The sequence below is a fragment of the Pectinophora gossypiella genome, chromosome 2, assembly GCF_024362695.1.
Source record: "Pectinophora gossypiella chromosome 2, ilPecGoss1.1, whole genome shotgun sequence".
NCBI lineage: Eukaryota > Metazoa > Arthropoda > Insecta > Lepidoptera > Gelechiidae > Pectinophora > Pectinophora gossypiella.
Window position 1 is genome coordinate 14,892,203 of NC_065405.1, and position 16,346 is coordinate 14,908,548.

General features: G+C 37.0%; 1 protein-coding gene across 3 annotated transcripts in view; it reads right to left on the minus strand.

Moving 5' to 3' along the window:
• The window catches only part of LOC126378488 (beta-arrestin-1), a 148,789-nt gene that overhangs the window by 41,690 nt on the left and 90,753 nt on the right, over positions 1 to 16,346 (minus strand). For 2 of the 3 annotated variants that reach the window (XM_050026911.1, XM_050026893.1), the window contains exons 3-4: positions 4,392 to 4,455; positions 1,224 to 1,319 (exon numbers count right to left, since the gene is read on the minus strand). In XM_050026911.1, coding sequence (XP_049882868.1) covers positions 1,224 to 1,295 — 72 coding nt within the window. In that variant the 5' untranslated portion in view covers positions 1,296 to 1,319; positions 4,392 to 4,455. The remainder of the gene's footprint in view (positions 1 to 1,223; positions 1,320 to 4,391; positions 4,456 to 16,346) is intronic. The other variant, XM_050026902.1, reaches the window with a different exon arrangement.

Sequence of the window (16,346 nt, forward strand, 5' to 3'; positions counted from 1 at the left end):
GTTACACCTGTCGTTTTCTTAACCGCCGAAAAGGAAAGGAACGGATAATGGTCAGACATAAAATTTATGGAACGCACGTCAACTTTCTCCTAAATTTATATATTGGCCCCGACAGAATTAAGTTGACAGCACACGTCAAACTGGTTGCAAACCAACGAGATGTCTATTTTACTCGCCCGGGTTATTCATTCATTTTAAAATTAACAATTGTCAATCATCCGTACCTTTCCTTTACGGCGAACACGAAAATGACGGGCATAACTTGAAATAAAATTAGGAGATGTCTGCAAGAATCGGGGCCTTTGTCTAATTGAGATTGTTACATTGTCTTTAATTGCTGCGCGTATATTATTATTGCAGAGAAAACTTTGCTATCAAGTATTCGTGCATATGAATTTATAATGATTTTTATGAGGGTAAATTTTGTATCAATTGTAAAATTATACATAGTCGAATATATAATCTTTAGCGCGTCAGTAATAGTTGTCAATTTGTATTTATTACAGATATTACGTGTTATTGTATGTAGCAGATGGCCTTTACTGCGATAAATAGGTATAGGGAAGGTATAGGTAATCGCCGGCGAGTGTTCGTTACACAACTTGTTAATAAGCGTACATAGAAGCACTCAAATTGGATGTCTGATACTGACGCGAAAGCCGTAGAAGTGACATTCCATACAAAAATGACATTCTTACCGTGTGGCTCCTTACTGCGTATGTGAGCGAGACAGATAGTCCGCGAGCGTTCCGGCTTACTACTTAGCGGCTTAGGGCCATTTAGACTGAAGTAAGACCTATAGAGGGGGTGAGGTAAATCTAGTTCGGCGCCCGATGCGAATTGGTGCGGGGCGGAGAGTGACCGTTCTATACGTAGTAGTATTATTTATTCTATAAAGGCAGCGGAAGCGGGGTAATAAATAGTAGACGCCGTCACTGACATCCAATTTAACATTTATAAGCTCACAACTATATCCCAATTAGGGTAGTCAGAGGTACATCCATCGCAAGATAAACTAAGTACCCACAACACACCGAGCTTTCTGTTAGACGAACGTGATGGGTGTTGGTGCGTCTATAATTGCACTAAAGATAAATTAATAACTTCGGAAAGCTAAGTTCTGTACCGGGGTTGGAACCGGCGCTCCCCGGTTGAGAAGCAAGCCGTTGTACCACAGGACCAGTGACATCAATTTTAAGGCTTAATTTATGACTGTACCGTACCTTCCCATTGGGCGAGCTCTTCTTGAAGACCCTGGTGGCCTGCCGCTGCTTGTTGCTGCCGGCGTCGTCCATGCTGCCGCCACCGCACCGCCACTGCTGTACATATAATAAACAACAAATTTACACATGTTCCTTAAAAACGCTGAAAAGCTTAATTAAGAGGTTGCTATCGGCAGATCTAGCTCGCGACCACAACCATTTAAGGACCCTGATACCGACCCCGCCGGAATGTGGCTTTTCGATGATGCATAGCATAGAGGTATATAGCATCACGCCTGAATCCACGAAGGGGTTTTTTTATATATATGTCGTGGCCATATCTTAAAATTGATCATTTCATGATGTGCTCGATCATTTCACGAAATAGAATATCATTCGTTGGCCACATCATGATGTAGTTTGGCCAGATCAATGAACACCAAACGTTTAACGATATGAGCAACTAAATGCATGATTACTTCATGATATGACCAAAGCCAACGTTTGGTCATATCATGAAGTAATCATATTGTAAAATTAGTAACATTATCCACCAGTAGTGGCGCTGGTGTCGATTATATTTAAACCTTGATTGATACTATAATCAAAGAATCGATGTGATTGTACAATTTTCCATATCGATTAGGTAAATAATTTTGAACCTAAGAAATTAATCGACTATTCGCATTTTTATTACACCACATAACATGGACACCGCCTGCATTAACGATATGGCCTAACGTTGATTGAAATACTATTAAACGTTGACGTTTCAACGATATGGTCAACTTAAGTTGGTTTCTCGTCTCTTCTTATCGTAAGTTAAGTTAGCTATTTCATAAAATATGACCATTCATGAAATAGTCGAACACATCATGAAATGATCAATTCTAATATCTGGCCACGACATACTCGTATACACACCCATTCGTCGTCAGCTATACATTGATTGATTTTGCTTTCATGAAATTCATCTGAGAAAGCTTAGCAAAGTAAAGCAAGCAAGGTTACCTATTAGGGCCAGTTTTATTTTTTATCTAGCTTGGGAGTGAATTGAGATGAAAATACGATTTTTCTTTCATCCACTAATGACTAAGAACTTGGTTCTTTTAAGTTAGCAAGTTACTAAGGATCATGACTTTATGACTAAATACAATTATGTTAATATTTCTGCTTCGTAAAATTTTCATCATCTTAGTACTCTATTACTCGGATCAACTCAGGGTTGCCAGATTAGGTATTTTTAGCAATTTAAAAAATACTAAAAAGAACTTTTGGGGAAAGTAACAACGATGGGAATTTTGAGGGAAATTTTCCCTATGAATTTTTTCAATCCAACACCTGCCTACTTGAGGGGATATTGAAATTGGCGTGACACTTGACGACACCGCTTCGGCCGTTTGTTTTAATAGAGGGCAGCAGTAATTGTCAGTACTATTCAGAGGCGGAGGACAGGAGTCCTAGTACGGCTTTGAAATATACTAATCTGGGCGCCATCCCACTCGCGTCAGACAGAGTACTGCGGGACAGAAGGCAAAAGGGAAACCACTGCTCTATTTTCCCTAAAAAGTAGCATGGAGGATGCTACACCGACAAGAGCGTGACTCTTAAATTAGTGATGATGATTTGTTTTGTACGCTTATTGTATAGTGATGTGGTGTAATATGTGAAAATATTTCATATTTATTTTATTGGGGACTTTAAAAAAAATATATCGTTCCGGGATTTTTTGAAGGAAACGGTGTAATTCCAAAATTCATCTCTGACAACCCTGGCTCAACTGTGACTTAATGGACGTCTTGAAGTACCTAGTAACCGAGTTACGGAGCTTTCAACTTGAAGGTTTGAACTTGCCTAACGAGCGAAAAATAAAACGAATTTCTATGTCTATCCGGCAATAAACGTTTTATCTGCCGCATGACGTCAATTTAGGTTAAAGGTTTATGCGTTTGCCTATCAGAACATCTAGATTGCCTCTAGCAGAGTGCAATCAGAATTTTAACTATCATAACTGAGTTGATTTTCATCATCATCATAGGCCTCTACATCTTGATCAGATGATTTATACAGCGTTTTTGTGGCAACGTCTTGTATGGCTGAAAAGTCCAATACGCGAGCGGCAATAGCGTCAGCACGACTGGCATTTCAGCTGAGGGTCGTTAGATGGTGAAGCGACCCTCTCACAGCCCCCCCTCCCCACTTTTTGAGTTGACTTTGGTGGTTCAATATTAACCCTGATACCAGGGTTGATGTTTGTTTGTTACATCTAACTACTTAACATGTAGTCATGTTAAGTAGTTAGATGTATGTGTTAGCTCACGCCGCGACTTATGCTGAGCGAGGTCCTTTTATTCCGGATGCCACCGCAGATGATCGGGCCGTCAGTGCGTTGCATTTAGAATACTTAGTTTTGGTTTGTTTTTCTTTTTGTTTTGGATTTTTTTCTGTGTACCTACTTATTGATTTCCGTGTGGTTTCTGTCCTGTGTTAAATGTAATGTACCTGTCTGTCTGTGTCTGTGGTGTCCGGAAGTAATAAATGTTTCTTTCTTTCTTTCAATAGCGGTGGTTTGGTGGTCCTGACGACGCCAGGGTTTTTGACGTGACTCATTGTAGATTTGTTGCAAATAGCGTTAACTACTTGGCTGGACAAATGGAGAGAGCTGAGGGCTCTCACCAGTTACAAAATCAAAGACAATATAGGCCCGAGGGTGCCCAGTTGGGCGCGTACCAGGGCATAGAGTTAGGAATAATACTAAGCACAGAACGGCAACTCTCCGCTCCCCACCAGCCTCTGAGCTAGGTTTATCTCAATCGGGGATAGGTATTAACTGATGATTATAAAAGCTCTTTCCTAAGTAGTACTAACTACCTAAGTAAGTAATGACAGTTAAATTAGGTATTGTAATTGGCAGCCCTCAGACGTCACACACACAGTTGCGCGTGTACGATAATGTCAATGTGTAGTGTCTGTGTAAAACAAGGTTGTGTGTAACATTGAAACAATTCATCTAAAGCAATATTGCTTTTTAACATTTGTCGACATTGCGCACTTTTATATGCGCAAATGTGAAATTGCAATATTGTTTTTTTAGATGAATTGCTTCAATGTGGCCGTTAGGCCCAGGTGGGCAGATCAACAGCTTAGTGGTGATGATAATGATGATAAATGATGATGATGATGACTTACGTGGACCAGTGTGAGGCTCCAGTGTGCGCGTCACCGCTGTACGTTATCCTTGCGCCGCGCCGCCCTGTAACGAACAAACATTACATTAATTTCAGTATTTATAACTTATTCAAAAATACACCTCGTATGTCTATTTTTCGTAAAAATTATCAGAAAAGATTTAATACAAGTATATTATAAATTATACCATAAGCTTATGACTATACAGGGTGTTAGTGACATCGTAACGAATACTGAGGGCGAATGATTCAGACCATGTTTCTGAGTCGATATCAAGTGTGAAAATTTTAGTATTTTTTTCAGTTCTATACTTTTGCGACGGAAAATTCTACTTGATATCAACTCAGAATCATGGTCCCAATCATCCCTCTAAGTTTTCGTTACGATGTCACTAACACCCTGTATAGTGATTGGGGTAGTCAGAGGTACATCCATCTCAAGACGAACTAAGTACCCGCACCTCACTGAGCTTTCTGTTAGACCAACGTGATAGTTGGTCGCATCGCCGACTATAATAGTCGAGCCAACTGTGCTATAATGCTAGCAATATTCGAATATCCAATTACTGATCGTAAAGCAGCCTTCTCGTCATTAAAACTGTAATCTAACCACAACAGTCTTTATCTCTTAAACTTACATTAATTTGAAATTCTAAACCGCCGACCAAAACTTTGGCTCAAAGTTTTCATCTCATCGGTACTTCAAAAGAACCCATCTAGAGTATTCGCTTTCGTCAAAAAAAAAAATTCAAATTTATTTATACTAATTATTTAATATTTATTTATTTTTTTTTGTCTATCTTTTACTGAAGATGTTTTTTTAATTAAAAGATTTGAGTGCGTTTAAAAACGATCCAGCCTGGTCTTAAACAGCGCAGCTATGTGGTCTAAAGTGGAGCACGCAAACTTAAATAGCGCCTATTCACTCTTGCTTTGAAAATCCCCAAATTATAATATGTATCGGGGAACAATGACGCAGGAATTCCATTCTTTAGCAGATCGCATTATGAAGGAGGAAGCGATTCCAGCTGTTCGAAGATGGAATGTCTACCACATATAGATGGAATTCCCCCCGCGCCGTGTCGTCCGATGGTGGAAAGGTGCTGGTGGAATCAGTTCGTGCCTGAGCACACTCACCGAAATGCGAAAACACAAAGACACCCAACCCTTCGAGGTTTTGGAGCTTCCCGGATATGAGTGCCTCATTGTGGATAGTCGCCCTCCCACCTGTGTAAGCCCATATACAGGGTGTTAGTGACATCGTAACGAAAACTTCTAGGGATGGTTCAGATCATGATTCTGAGTTGATATCAAGTGGAATTTTCCGTCGCAAAAGTATGGAAAATAATAAAAAAAAACAAATATTTTCATGAATTGTACGACAGGAAAATCCACTTGATATCAACTCAGAATCATGGTCTGAATCACTACCGAAAGGGTGTTAATATACATTTACTTAACAATGGTAACGTTTTAATAGAGTTGTATACATACATATCAATAATCAAACAGGCCTAACCTAACATTATATTTCAAGCAGACACCACTTTATACGATCCTCAGATACCACTTTTGCTTCTTATACTCATCAAAATATTCACGCAAGCTTGATAAATAGTATCATCATCACTAATTTAAGAGCCACGCTCTTGTCGGTGTAGCATTCTCTATGGTATACTGAGAAAAAAATAGCACTTAAGCTTACAAAGAAACAGCAAAAAGATTTTTACAGAACAAATATTATTTACCTTCACTTTCAAAATTAAATTTTCACCAACAAAAAAAAAAATCGAGGAAAACGACTTGCTTGATTAAGACAATTCTTTACGATTCCATTGAAATAAAATAAAAATAAAGTTGTTAAATGAGCGAGCTTGTTTATTGGGGTTTTACAAAATACAATACAATAAAGTCTGTTGGAGATAGGAAAATAACGAACCACTTAAATTTCATTGGTTTCAATGTATTGTTTCTGTGTTGCCGTATTGTTTGTGGACAAACAGGGGTTGGAGTATTTGTCCTTCATCGGAGAAATTCCCTCCTAAAGTACCCTATAGGCACAAGTATTCAATGTAGTTAACTAACTAGCAAGTTAATTATGAAGGGATACGAGGGTATGCGATAAGAATAAGGATAACCCCCCCCCCACCCCCTAAATAGGATGGAATTTGTAACAAATTCCATCTTATTTAGGCATCATCGCTTTTTGACGTTTAGTAATTTCGCAATTAAAACACATAATAACGGGTTCTTACCGCTTTTAAATCAGGGATATGAGACTCCCGATATTTCAACACAGTTGCAAGATATCGGGAGTATCATATCCCTGATTTGAACGTGGTAAGAACCCGTTATTATGCGTTCGTTAGTAAAGTAATTTCGTGTTTTGACGTTTAGTAAAAAGTATCTGATTTGACTAGTTGGAAACTATCCTATTGCACGCATTTTTTTTTGTTTTCACAGAGTATCTTATTTAGGCACCATCGCGTACCCTCGTATTCTTTCATAATTAACTTGCTTGTTATGAAAAAGCAACCCGTGACGTCATAGAAAAACGTGATAAAATGTCGCACTTATGATACTCATATATTTTATTATTATTTATTTATTTGTTCATATAAAGTACCTACAGTACAGTGCAATACAATGTTTAATAGGCTAATAACATATTTCTAATAATATTACATTTATTCATTTATTTATTTCATTTTTTTATGATTACAAGAAAAAATAAAACGTTTTTGTCACATTTAGATCTGTCTTTATTTAATAATCAGAATTTCAGAATTTATCTTTGACCTAGGAAAGTACCCAATTTGAAAGAACCCAATACTACATGTAACAAATTATCGTTATAAAATGTTGAACAAATATTTTTTATGTACTTTGCGATTAAAATTCGTGAATAAATGAATAAGGTAAGAGAGTTTTTTATTCATATTAGCTCACAAATATCACAAATTGGGCTTCGCGGGTTGGAAGGTCAGGCAGGCAGTCGCTTCATTAAAAACCCGGACCTGTCAAAACTTCCGGTTAGGTAAGCGGACCCTGTGAAAAACAGGATAATGCTAGAGGGATGATAATTAGCTCACAAATATATTCCTAATTGGACTAGACAGAGAGGTACAGTCATGAGTAATATCATGTACCCACTTTAGAACCCTATAGCACTATCATATTTGAAATTTAATGACACTTACGGTTTAATTTGTCAAAAAACTTAATGTGACATGGTATCAAAGTGTACACATACTAGTACTCGTGACCGTACTTCCATCCCAATACAAACTGAGTACCCAGGCTTTACCGGGTAAGCCGTCTTGCTGTCCATAATCATATTAAACCTGTATATATTTCGTGATTAAAATATTATAATTAATTATACGGTTGGCAACTCAAGTCTACTTACATCATCCTACCTACGTGAAGCATCTACCCTATTAACTAATTAACAAGCGAAATATAAATTGAGAAAAGGGTAATTGCTACCTACACGAGTTGCGTCCTTAATCGGGGTAACTAAACCCTAATGTAGTAACTTTCAGGTACTAAGAGTCCTTTCTAACGCGATGACGCTCCCCTAAGGGGACTTTTGCGACATGACCGGGATAGTAACCAGCTGAACGTGGTCTATGATTTCTCTACTTTTAATCCAGCAGAGAAATCAATTTCAGGTACTTAGGTCAACGATAATGGGCTCTCCAGGCTACGTTCCTCAAAAACAATATAGATGGCACTGTACATATCTTTCTTCGTTTAACCTTCTAATTTCATAGATAACAGACATATATGCAACATTTATCTTTGTTTTTGGTTATAATGACGACCCTTTTTCTGTCCGTCCGTCCGTATGTCACAGCCACTTTTCTCCGAAACTATAATAGCTATACTGTTGAAACTTGATAAATATGTGTATTCTGTGAACCGCATTAAGATTTTTACGCAATGATAGAAAAAAAAAACAATAAATTTTGGGGGTCCCCATACAAGAACTGAAACTCAAAAAAAAATTTTTCATCAAACCCATACGTGTGGGGTATCTATGGATAGGTCTTCCAAAATGGTATTGAGGTTTCTAATATAATTTTTTTTCTAAACTGAATAGTTTGCGCGAGAGACACTTCCAAAGTGGTAAAATGTCTCCCCCCCCCCCCCCCTGTAACTTCTAAAATAAGAGGAGGATAAAACTAAAAAAATATATGATGTAGATTAGCATGCAAACTACCTACCAACGAAAATTGGTTTGAAACAGATCTAGTAAGTAGTTTTTTTTTAAATGCGTCATAAATCGTAAACCGTAATTTACTTTTATATTATGTAACTTGCTGTTACGGAACCCTTCATGGGCGAGTCCGACTCGCACTTGACCGCTTTTTATTACACCCAGGCACCATTACATCTTCCACCCATTTTTATTCTGATCAAAATATATAGAAGCAATAGAGGTAGCAACGTAATTCTACATAATGTGAACCAAATATCAAGTATCAATTTATTTTTATATATACTTCTGCCATTACATTGTATTTTGGAATAATTATGTAACCCGAGTAATGAGAAAATAGAAAATTATCACGTTAAAGTGAACGTAGCCTGGAAAGTCCTTCATTATTTAAAAGTCGAATCTCGAAATAGAAGCAGTCAAAGACTTCCCATTTCCATTTTTGATTTATTTTAGTACCAACACAACAATAAGTTCCATATTTAAAAGCATTTAACTAGTTATGACGTCATACACACTAATTTTTATACAAAGTGCATTTCTTTTTTGTTTTGAAGTTTATTCAAATTCAAAAATATCTTTATTCAGTAGGTAACATAGTTTACACTTTGAATTGTCATTTTTTACATAACGAACGTCTCATCCGCCTAAAACTAATACTGTTCTAAAGTAGGTGCCTCGTTTAGCCAAGTCGTCATGCGCTATTCAAATAGTAATTTAGTGAACAATCGGTGAGGTGAGTGTGTTATCGATCGCCTGACCCGCTTAGACGTTTTATTTGTACAGTGAGAACTGAGAACTAATTAGAGTAGGTACTTCATAAAAGCTTAACAGAGAACAAAATTCACAAAATTGATGCCCGCTAAAGGGTAAGTTCTAAGAATCTTCCAGAAAAGTTTCATGATACTTATGAATAATCGTTCTATTGTGCTTGTGAAAGGATGCGGTGTTGAGATTCGTGGAAATAAGATGGAATTAACTAATTGGCAACTTGCCAGTTGTAACAATAAAATATGAAATATGTCGCATATGACATTTTATCATTTAACGATAATTATCCAATAGCTTTTTTAATTAAAATCATTTTTAATATTTTATTTTTATAAAATAAGAATGCGATTTCTTTTCTGGGTATTACAAAACCCGAAACACGGGCGGCCATGATTGAGTTTCGTGTGACGTCACAATTCACAAAATAAACAAAATCTATCTGTCAGGTTTCAAGTTAAACTGTTTGACAGTTTGTTTGCTTGCCGTTTACGCGCGAAATTAAAAATAATTCAAGAAACACGTATTTTTTCTTTTATATTAAGCTTTTTGGAGAAAATAAAATATAAAAAAATAATAATAAAATAAAATAGTTAAAGGTATAAAATAATCTATTGTAATTTTTAAAATACTTATCCTAAAACTGTCTCTCTCTTTATTACAGACTTCAAAAAAGGAGGAGGTTCTCAATTCTATTCTATTATATATACATATATGTATATATTTTAAGAGCTGCGCTCTTGGCGGTGGAGTAATCGCCTTCAAAAACCGCCGAAATCTTTAAAGTAGCCAATTAATTTATTCTATTTGTATTTATATGTTTTTTTTTTATTTAAACTTTAATTTTTCTCCCCTTGCGGGGGTCTTTACCTAGAGACACGGGTCCTGACCAAGTACCACTGGGAAATGAAATGATTTATTGTCAAAATAGGTATATCACTGTGTCTGTACAGTCATGTCAGTGTCAGTAGATAAGAACTCACTACGTGACAGGTGTTTAATATAGCTGCCTTTGAGACACGGTAATCGCGACACGCGCGCCGCGAATCATATCCAAGGCTTTGACCAATAACCGTGCGACGTCTATCCACGTAGATAGCATTCGCTGCTTCTATTGGTCGAAACCCTCGATATACCTAGCGGTATATCTCGCGGTTGCCGCGCAGAGCCTGCTGCTTTCTGCATACGTGTTAATATTATAAGTTTCTTAACGTATAGTTTATTTCCCCTTTCGGAGGGTATTTACCAGACACACGGGTCACAGACCAAACATACAATACAATACCAAAAATCTATATTGCACTTAAAATAAATATTAAAAATAAACAATTGTAATCAGTTAGATAGTACAACAGGCGGCTTTATTGCTAAGGTAGCAATCTCTTACCGGCAACCTTGAGGTGGGACATCACTGGAAGGAGAATATGATAAAGTATTATTATATTGTTATTTGTATTTATTTTATTCGCGTTTCCGTGCTTCGGAAGGCGCGTTAAGCCGTTGATCCCGGTTACTACTAACTGTTAACTGATGTAAGTCAGTAATCGTTACTTGAGCTATGTCAGGGGCTTTGGCGGCTCAATAATAACCCCGACACCAGGGTTGAGTTTAATATACCTCACAACCCACACGATAACAAGAATGATATTTGTAAACGAAACGTGATATATTTTAATTTGTTTAATTATAAAAATCTGACTTCGAAAATATAATGATAGTCATGTTAAGGTTACAGTTATGCTTTGACGTGAGCCATGTCAGGGGCCTTTTGAATAACCCTGACAACAGGGTTATTGACGCCAGTCATTTTTAGAAACTTTAGAATAAATGTTGATCCTATTACTTTATAAAACAGATTAAAACTAATGAATGAATGAATTTATATAGAAATCAAATGGCTCTTAAAGTACCCTGAATTCCAAATGATCATTATCTAAAGTCTCTATCCTAAAAGGTACGTTATACATCCCTGAAAATATATTTAAATCGAAGCCCAAAAATCTGAGAAAAGTGTCCCGGCGTTCATGAATAACCAAATTTAATCGCTTGGCAACATTTGACAAGGTTACTTCAATCTGCGATCTCAAATTGAATAGAAGCGGTGTTTACGCCCAAAATTGGAGTTGGGATGAACGAATGAATGAGTGAACGGGCACGTACAAAGATCGAACGGATTAGCGGCGATAGTATGATTGGCCGGTCTTCAATCTTCCGGACTATTGTGTCACTAGTTATCTAGCTACGTTCGATCGAACCATAGAATAAGGAATAACTACGTACAGAACGGCAACTCTCCGCTCCCCACCAGCGGCTGAGCTAAGTTTACCTCACCCCCTCGTCTTACTTGAGTCTTCAATCATATGGCGTCAGACGTCACACACATAGATGCGCGTGTATGATAACGTCAAAGTGTAGTGTCTGTGTAAAACGAGGTTATTTGTATGAAGTGTCCGGTGTGTGTCCGAATATTTTGCGTGATATTTTTTGTTATCTCTTCCAGATGGTAGTAGAAAGAGAACACAGAACAGCATGGCATACATAAATACATAATTTCATAAACTTACGCACGTAATTCCTAATGGGGTCGGCAGAGCTACAAGTAAGCAAAGACAATTTGCAGCCACTGTTGACAATAAGTCCTAAGACAATTGTGATGGCTTATTTAAGCTGATAAAAATATGTTTATAGAACCACTAGCTGTCCGCCCGCAACTTCGTCTACGAAATTTCATGATAATAGTTTTAAAAATGTCAAAGTTTCATACAAACGTTGAACCCTTTCTTTAACCCCTTCTGAAAAACCCGTTTTAGTGAGCACCTACACCACACAGTACAAACTTATCGATTTCGACAAAATTTATCGAATATATAAAATTTATTGAACAGGGCCTGCAGAACATGGAATCAGAAGATACTTTTCAGCCATTTTATTCGAAGTCCTAGGATGATTTTTCGTCATGGTACTGATCATTAGTGGACAAACAATATAACATAGTACCACGCCTGTATCTCCGAAGGGTAGGAAGAGGTGTTAAGTATATACGTCCACCCACTCCTCGGTAGCTATGTTTAAGTACAGCTTATTGTGGACGCGGTCACGAAACGATAGGATGATACAATACAATTATAATTAGGTCGACTAAAATAATGAATAATTAATACTAGGTTCAAGTAAAATAAATGAATATCTGATTACTAAATAAACACAGTTACATAAAACTAGCGAAAAACATTTTCTTTTTGCTATTTCACTTACATACACAGCCTATATACGTCCCACTGCTGGGCACAGGCCTCCCCTCAATCAACCGGAGGGGGTATGGAGCATACTCCACTGCGGGTTGGTGGAGGTGTTTTTACGGCTAATAGCCGGGACCAACGGCGTAACGTGCCCTCCGAAACACGGAATCATCTTACTTTTTCGGACAATCAGGTGATTCAAGCCTGAAAAGTCCTTACCAAACAAAGGACAGTCTCACAAAGTGATTTCGACAATGTCCCCATCGGGAATCGAACCCGGACCTCCAGATCGTGAGCCTAATGCTCTAACCACTAGACCACGGAGGCTATTTCACTTATTTATGAATTTTATTCAAGAAAAGCTTAATAATAAGTCCGACATTTTATCCCTTCTATGACGTCCCATGTTGCTTTTCCATAAAAATTCAATAGTAATTTTGTGTTTTGACGTTTAGTAAAGAGTAAATGATTTGACTAAGTAGTTGGAAATTAGCTTATTCTTTCAATACGTCACATGTACGGAGTGTTAGTGACGTCGTAACGAATACTGAGGGAGACGATTCAGCTCACGATCCTGAGTTAACATTAAGTGGAATATTACTTCGCAAAATTCAAATATACTTCATTGCACAGAACTACATTTCAACAATCAGACATAACACATGAATACAGTACAACTTGGACGGCCTTATTGCTCTAGAGCAATTTCATCCAACCACAAAATTCATCCTTTAAAAAAATAAATTCTAAACTTTTCTTTCCACTTAATATTAACTCAGAATAATGAGCTGAATCATCCCCCTGAGTATTCGTTACGATGTCACTTACACCCCGTATGTATCATACCAATGATACATACTATCCAGTGTAATGTAACGCGGCTTTACGGATCCCGATCATCAGCGATCAGATTATGGGATCGGAATTGAGTACGGATCTAATCTCCTCATCCGCGCTTGTCAAATCTGGTAACGACGCGGTAGTAAACCCGATAGATGTGTGCAATTTGATGAAAGATGCGGCTCACCGACGAATATACGATTCCATTTCGAAACGATTGAAGCGTCTGTCTGGTTCCTCATCGCTTGTCAATGTAGCTACAATCTATTTCCATAGGTACAATCAAAGAGCAAAAGTGCAATCACTGAGCCCAGCGAATTATTTGTAAACAGTGATGAAATTATGAACCATTAGTTGTCATACCTAATTATAAAATTTATGTTTTTGTAGGTGTTTTTGGTCTATTACAGAAGCAACATGTAACCAGGAGGTCTTAAGACTGGCAGAGGAAGACCTACGTGTCTTTAGAAAGGGTTCAGTATGATCTACTCGAATCTGAACTGACGTGCGAGTAAGAAACGATTGATGGATGTGACGGAAGCAAGTGAAGTCTGTCAGGCCCGAAGAAGCTTTATTTTATATCGTGTAATTTCATTTTTATTAATAATATTAATTTTATTTGATTTTATATATAATTTAATTTTAATTTATCTAATCTAATCTGATGATAATGTATGTATGTACTTTTTGGCTCCGTGACTGAACTTTACTCTTGGATACATATTTTTTTACACGTGCGTGACCTCACAAAGGCAGTATTAATACTAACCAAATGACAAGATGTCACATGTAATGACCATGTGCCACTGGTATTACAGTCCCTGTAATAATCCATAGCTCTCGGGGGAAATTCGCTGCTTCAGCTGTTCAGTGTATTATCTAACTAACCTACGTCATCTCAATCCTAGGGCACACCCTGTCCATACAAAAATGAGTTCTTAGTGCGTGTCGCCTAAACCGTAATTGCGAGCGAGATAGACAGTCCGCGCTCTTCTTTTTTTTATTTATTATTTATGCAAACATGTACATAAACCAATAAACAAAAAATTGTAACAAAAACCAGAAAGGTTTGTACGTAACGAATCGTCATATTATCAATATTGTTATTGAAAAACATTTTCTTTTTTTATATCTAACTAATAATAATTTATGAATTTTAATCAAGAAGATAATAAAAAATAATAAGACCGACATTTTATCACGTTTTTCTATTACGTCACAGTGTGCTTTTTCATACAAATTCCATAGTAATTTCGTGTTTTGACGTTTAGTAAAAAGTAACTGGTTTGGCTAGTTGGAAACTAGCCTATTTAAATCTCGTACGTATGGCGGGATAAAATCCGATTCAATAAAGATGGTATATTAGGGCCGCTGAGAATTCTCGTGCAATCTCGAAGTTTCCCGCAACAAGCGAGGCGGGGTTGGAGGCTCTTTGTAAGCTCTACCTAACTACTGTTTATGTATACCGTGGTTTTACTAATGGATCCCGTGCCTACGCTATGATAAAAATAACAAACCTTGCTACTCAATGTTTTCCCGGTTTAAGGGCGGTTATTTTTGTATACTGGTTGCAATTCGAGTAACCACCAACTTAATTTGTACGTGCGTACACATGTGCATGTGTATATATATGTGTATGAATATATATGTCACTCATAGTGCTATGGGTAAAAATTTGATAAATTTGATATTTAGTTTTGTTTTACTCTGAAAATCTTTAGATACACCTACTTAATTATGTGTTTTCTTTATAGAAGTCATATTTGTTATTACTTATCTTAACTCACAAACTGTACCTACCCCTTGGGAATTGCGAGACATTCCCGCCACAAGTATCCTATGATTACTTAATGGGAGGTCTCGGCCACGATGTAACTAAAATTTGTGAAATAAAGAATATTTTTTTTTTTTTTTATTTGAGAGGGGTATAATAATAGGGGTATAAAATAATAGTAGCTGCATCTCTTTCTTGCACATATTGTAAGTGCAGGACAGTTGTAGACAGCTATAGCTAATTGTAGTCCGACCAAATAGGCAACAAAATTGATTTATTTGTTCAACAGTTTATTGTACACAGAATAGGATATAAAAAAAATAGACTAACAGAAGACAGACAAACGCTTCAGCTCATTTCTAGTAGAAATGTCTTCCAGCAGACCGGGAAAGAGAAGAAAGAAAAGGACGGGGCTATGTCCAACAGCGCACAACAGGGCACAAATACACACTACAACTAACTCTCCTCGATACGTAAAAATAAAGCACAAAATACGGTCAGCTGCTTATAAATGAATGAATTAATACTTTATTACCATACACAGAGTACAGAAAAGGTCGATCTCTGAATAGAAACTTCGTTCGCATTAGTTCTATTGCTTAGTCCCATGATGGTACTACTGCGAATTTTTTTTCGCATTAGTACCACTTATACGTCAAGATGAAATGATGGAACTACTTGGAATACTCAAATTAGAATTCTCAGTTGTACCATTTTGTAGACGCGGCAGATATCGCTGAAAAATTCATCATACAATTGCTAAAAGCATACAACGGTTATTATTATAAAATTACCTCGATACCCCATCTATTATGTTTCCGAAGGCATGGTATAAGAAAACCAAGTAAAACCATTGATCTTGGGTAATTTTATTTTTTCGAAATGGCAACGCAGTGTGGGATGACGTCAGCTGGGCAAACCTTGAAATGTTAGCTGTCACTTTTGAGCATATCTGGTTTTCTAATACCATGCCTGAGAATACATTAGATGTGATCGCCTTAGATGGTATTAAACACTTGGCCGGACAAATGAGAAGCGCTAAGGATTCTCACTCGATTTCGTTTTATTTATAAACATAATAAATTATTAAAATTCCGCTCAGCCCTTAACCGA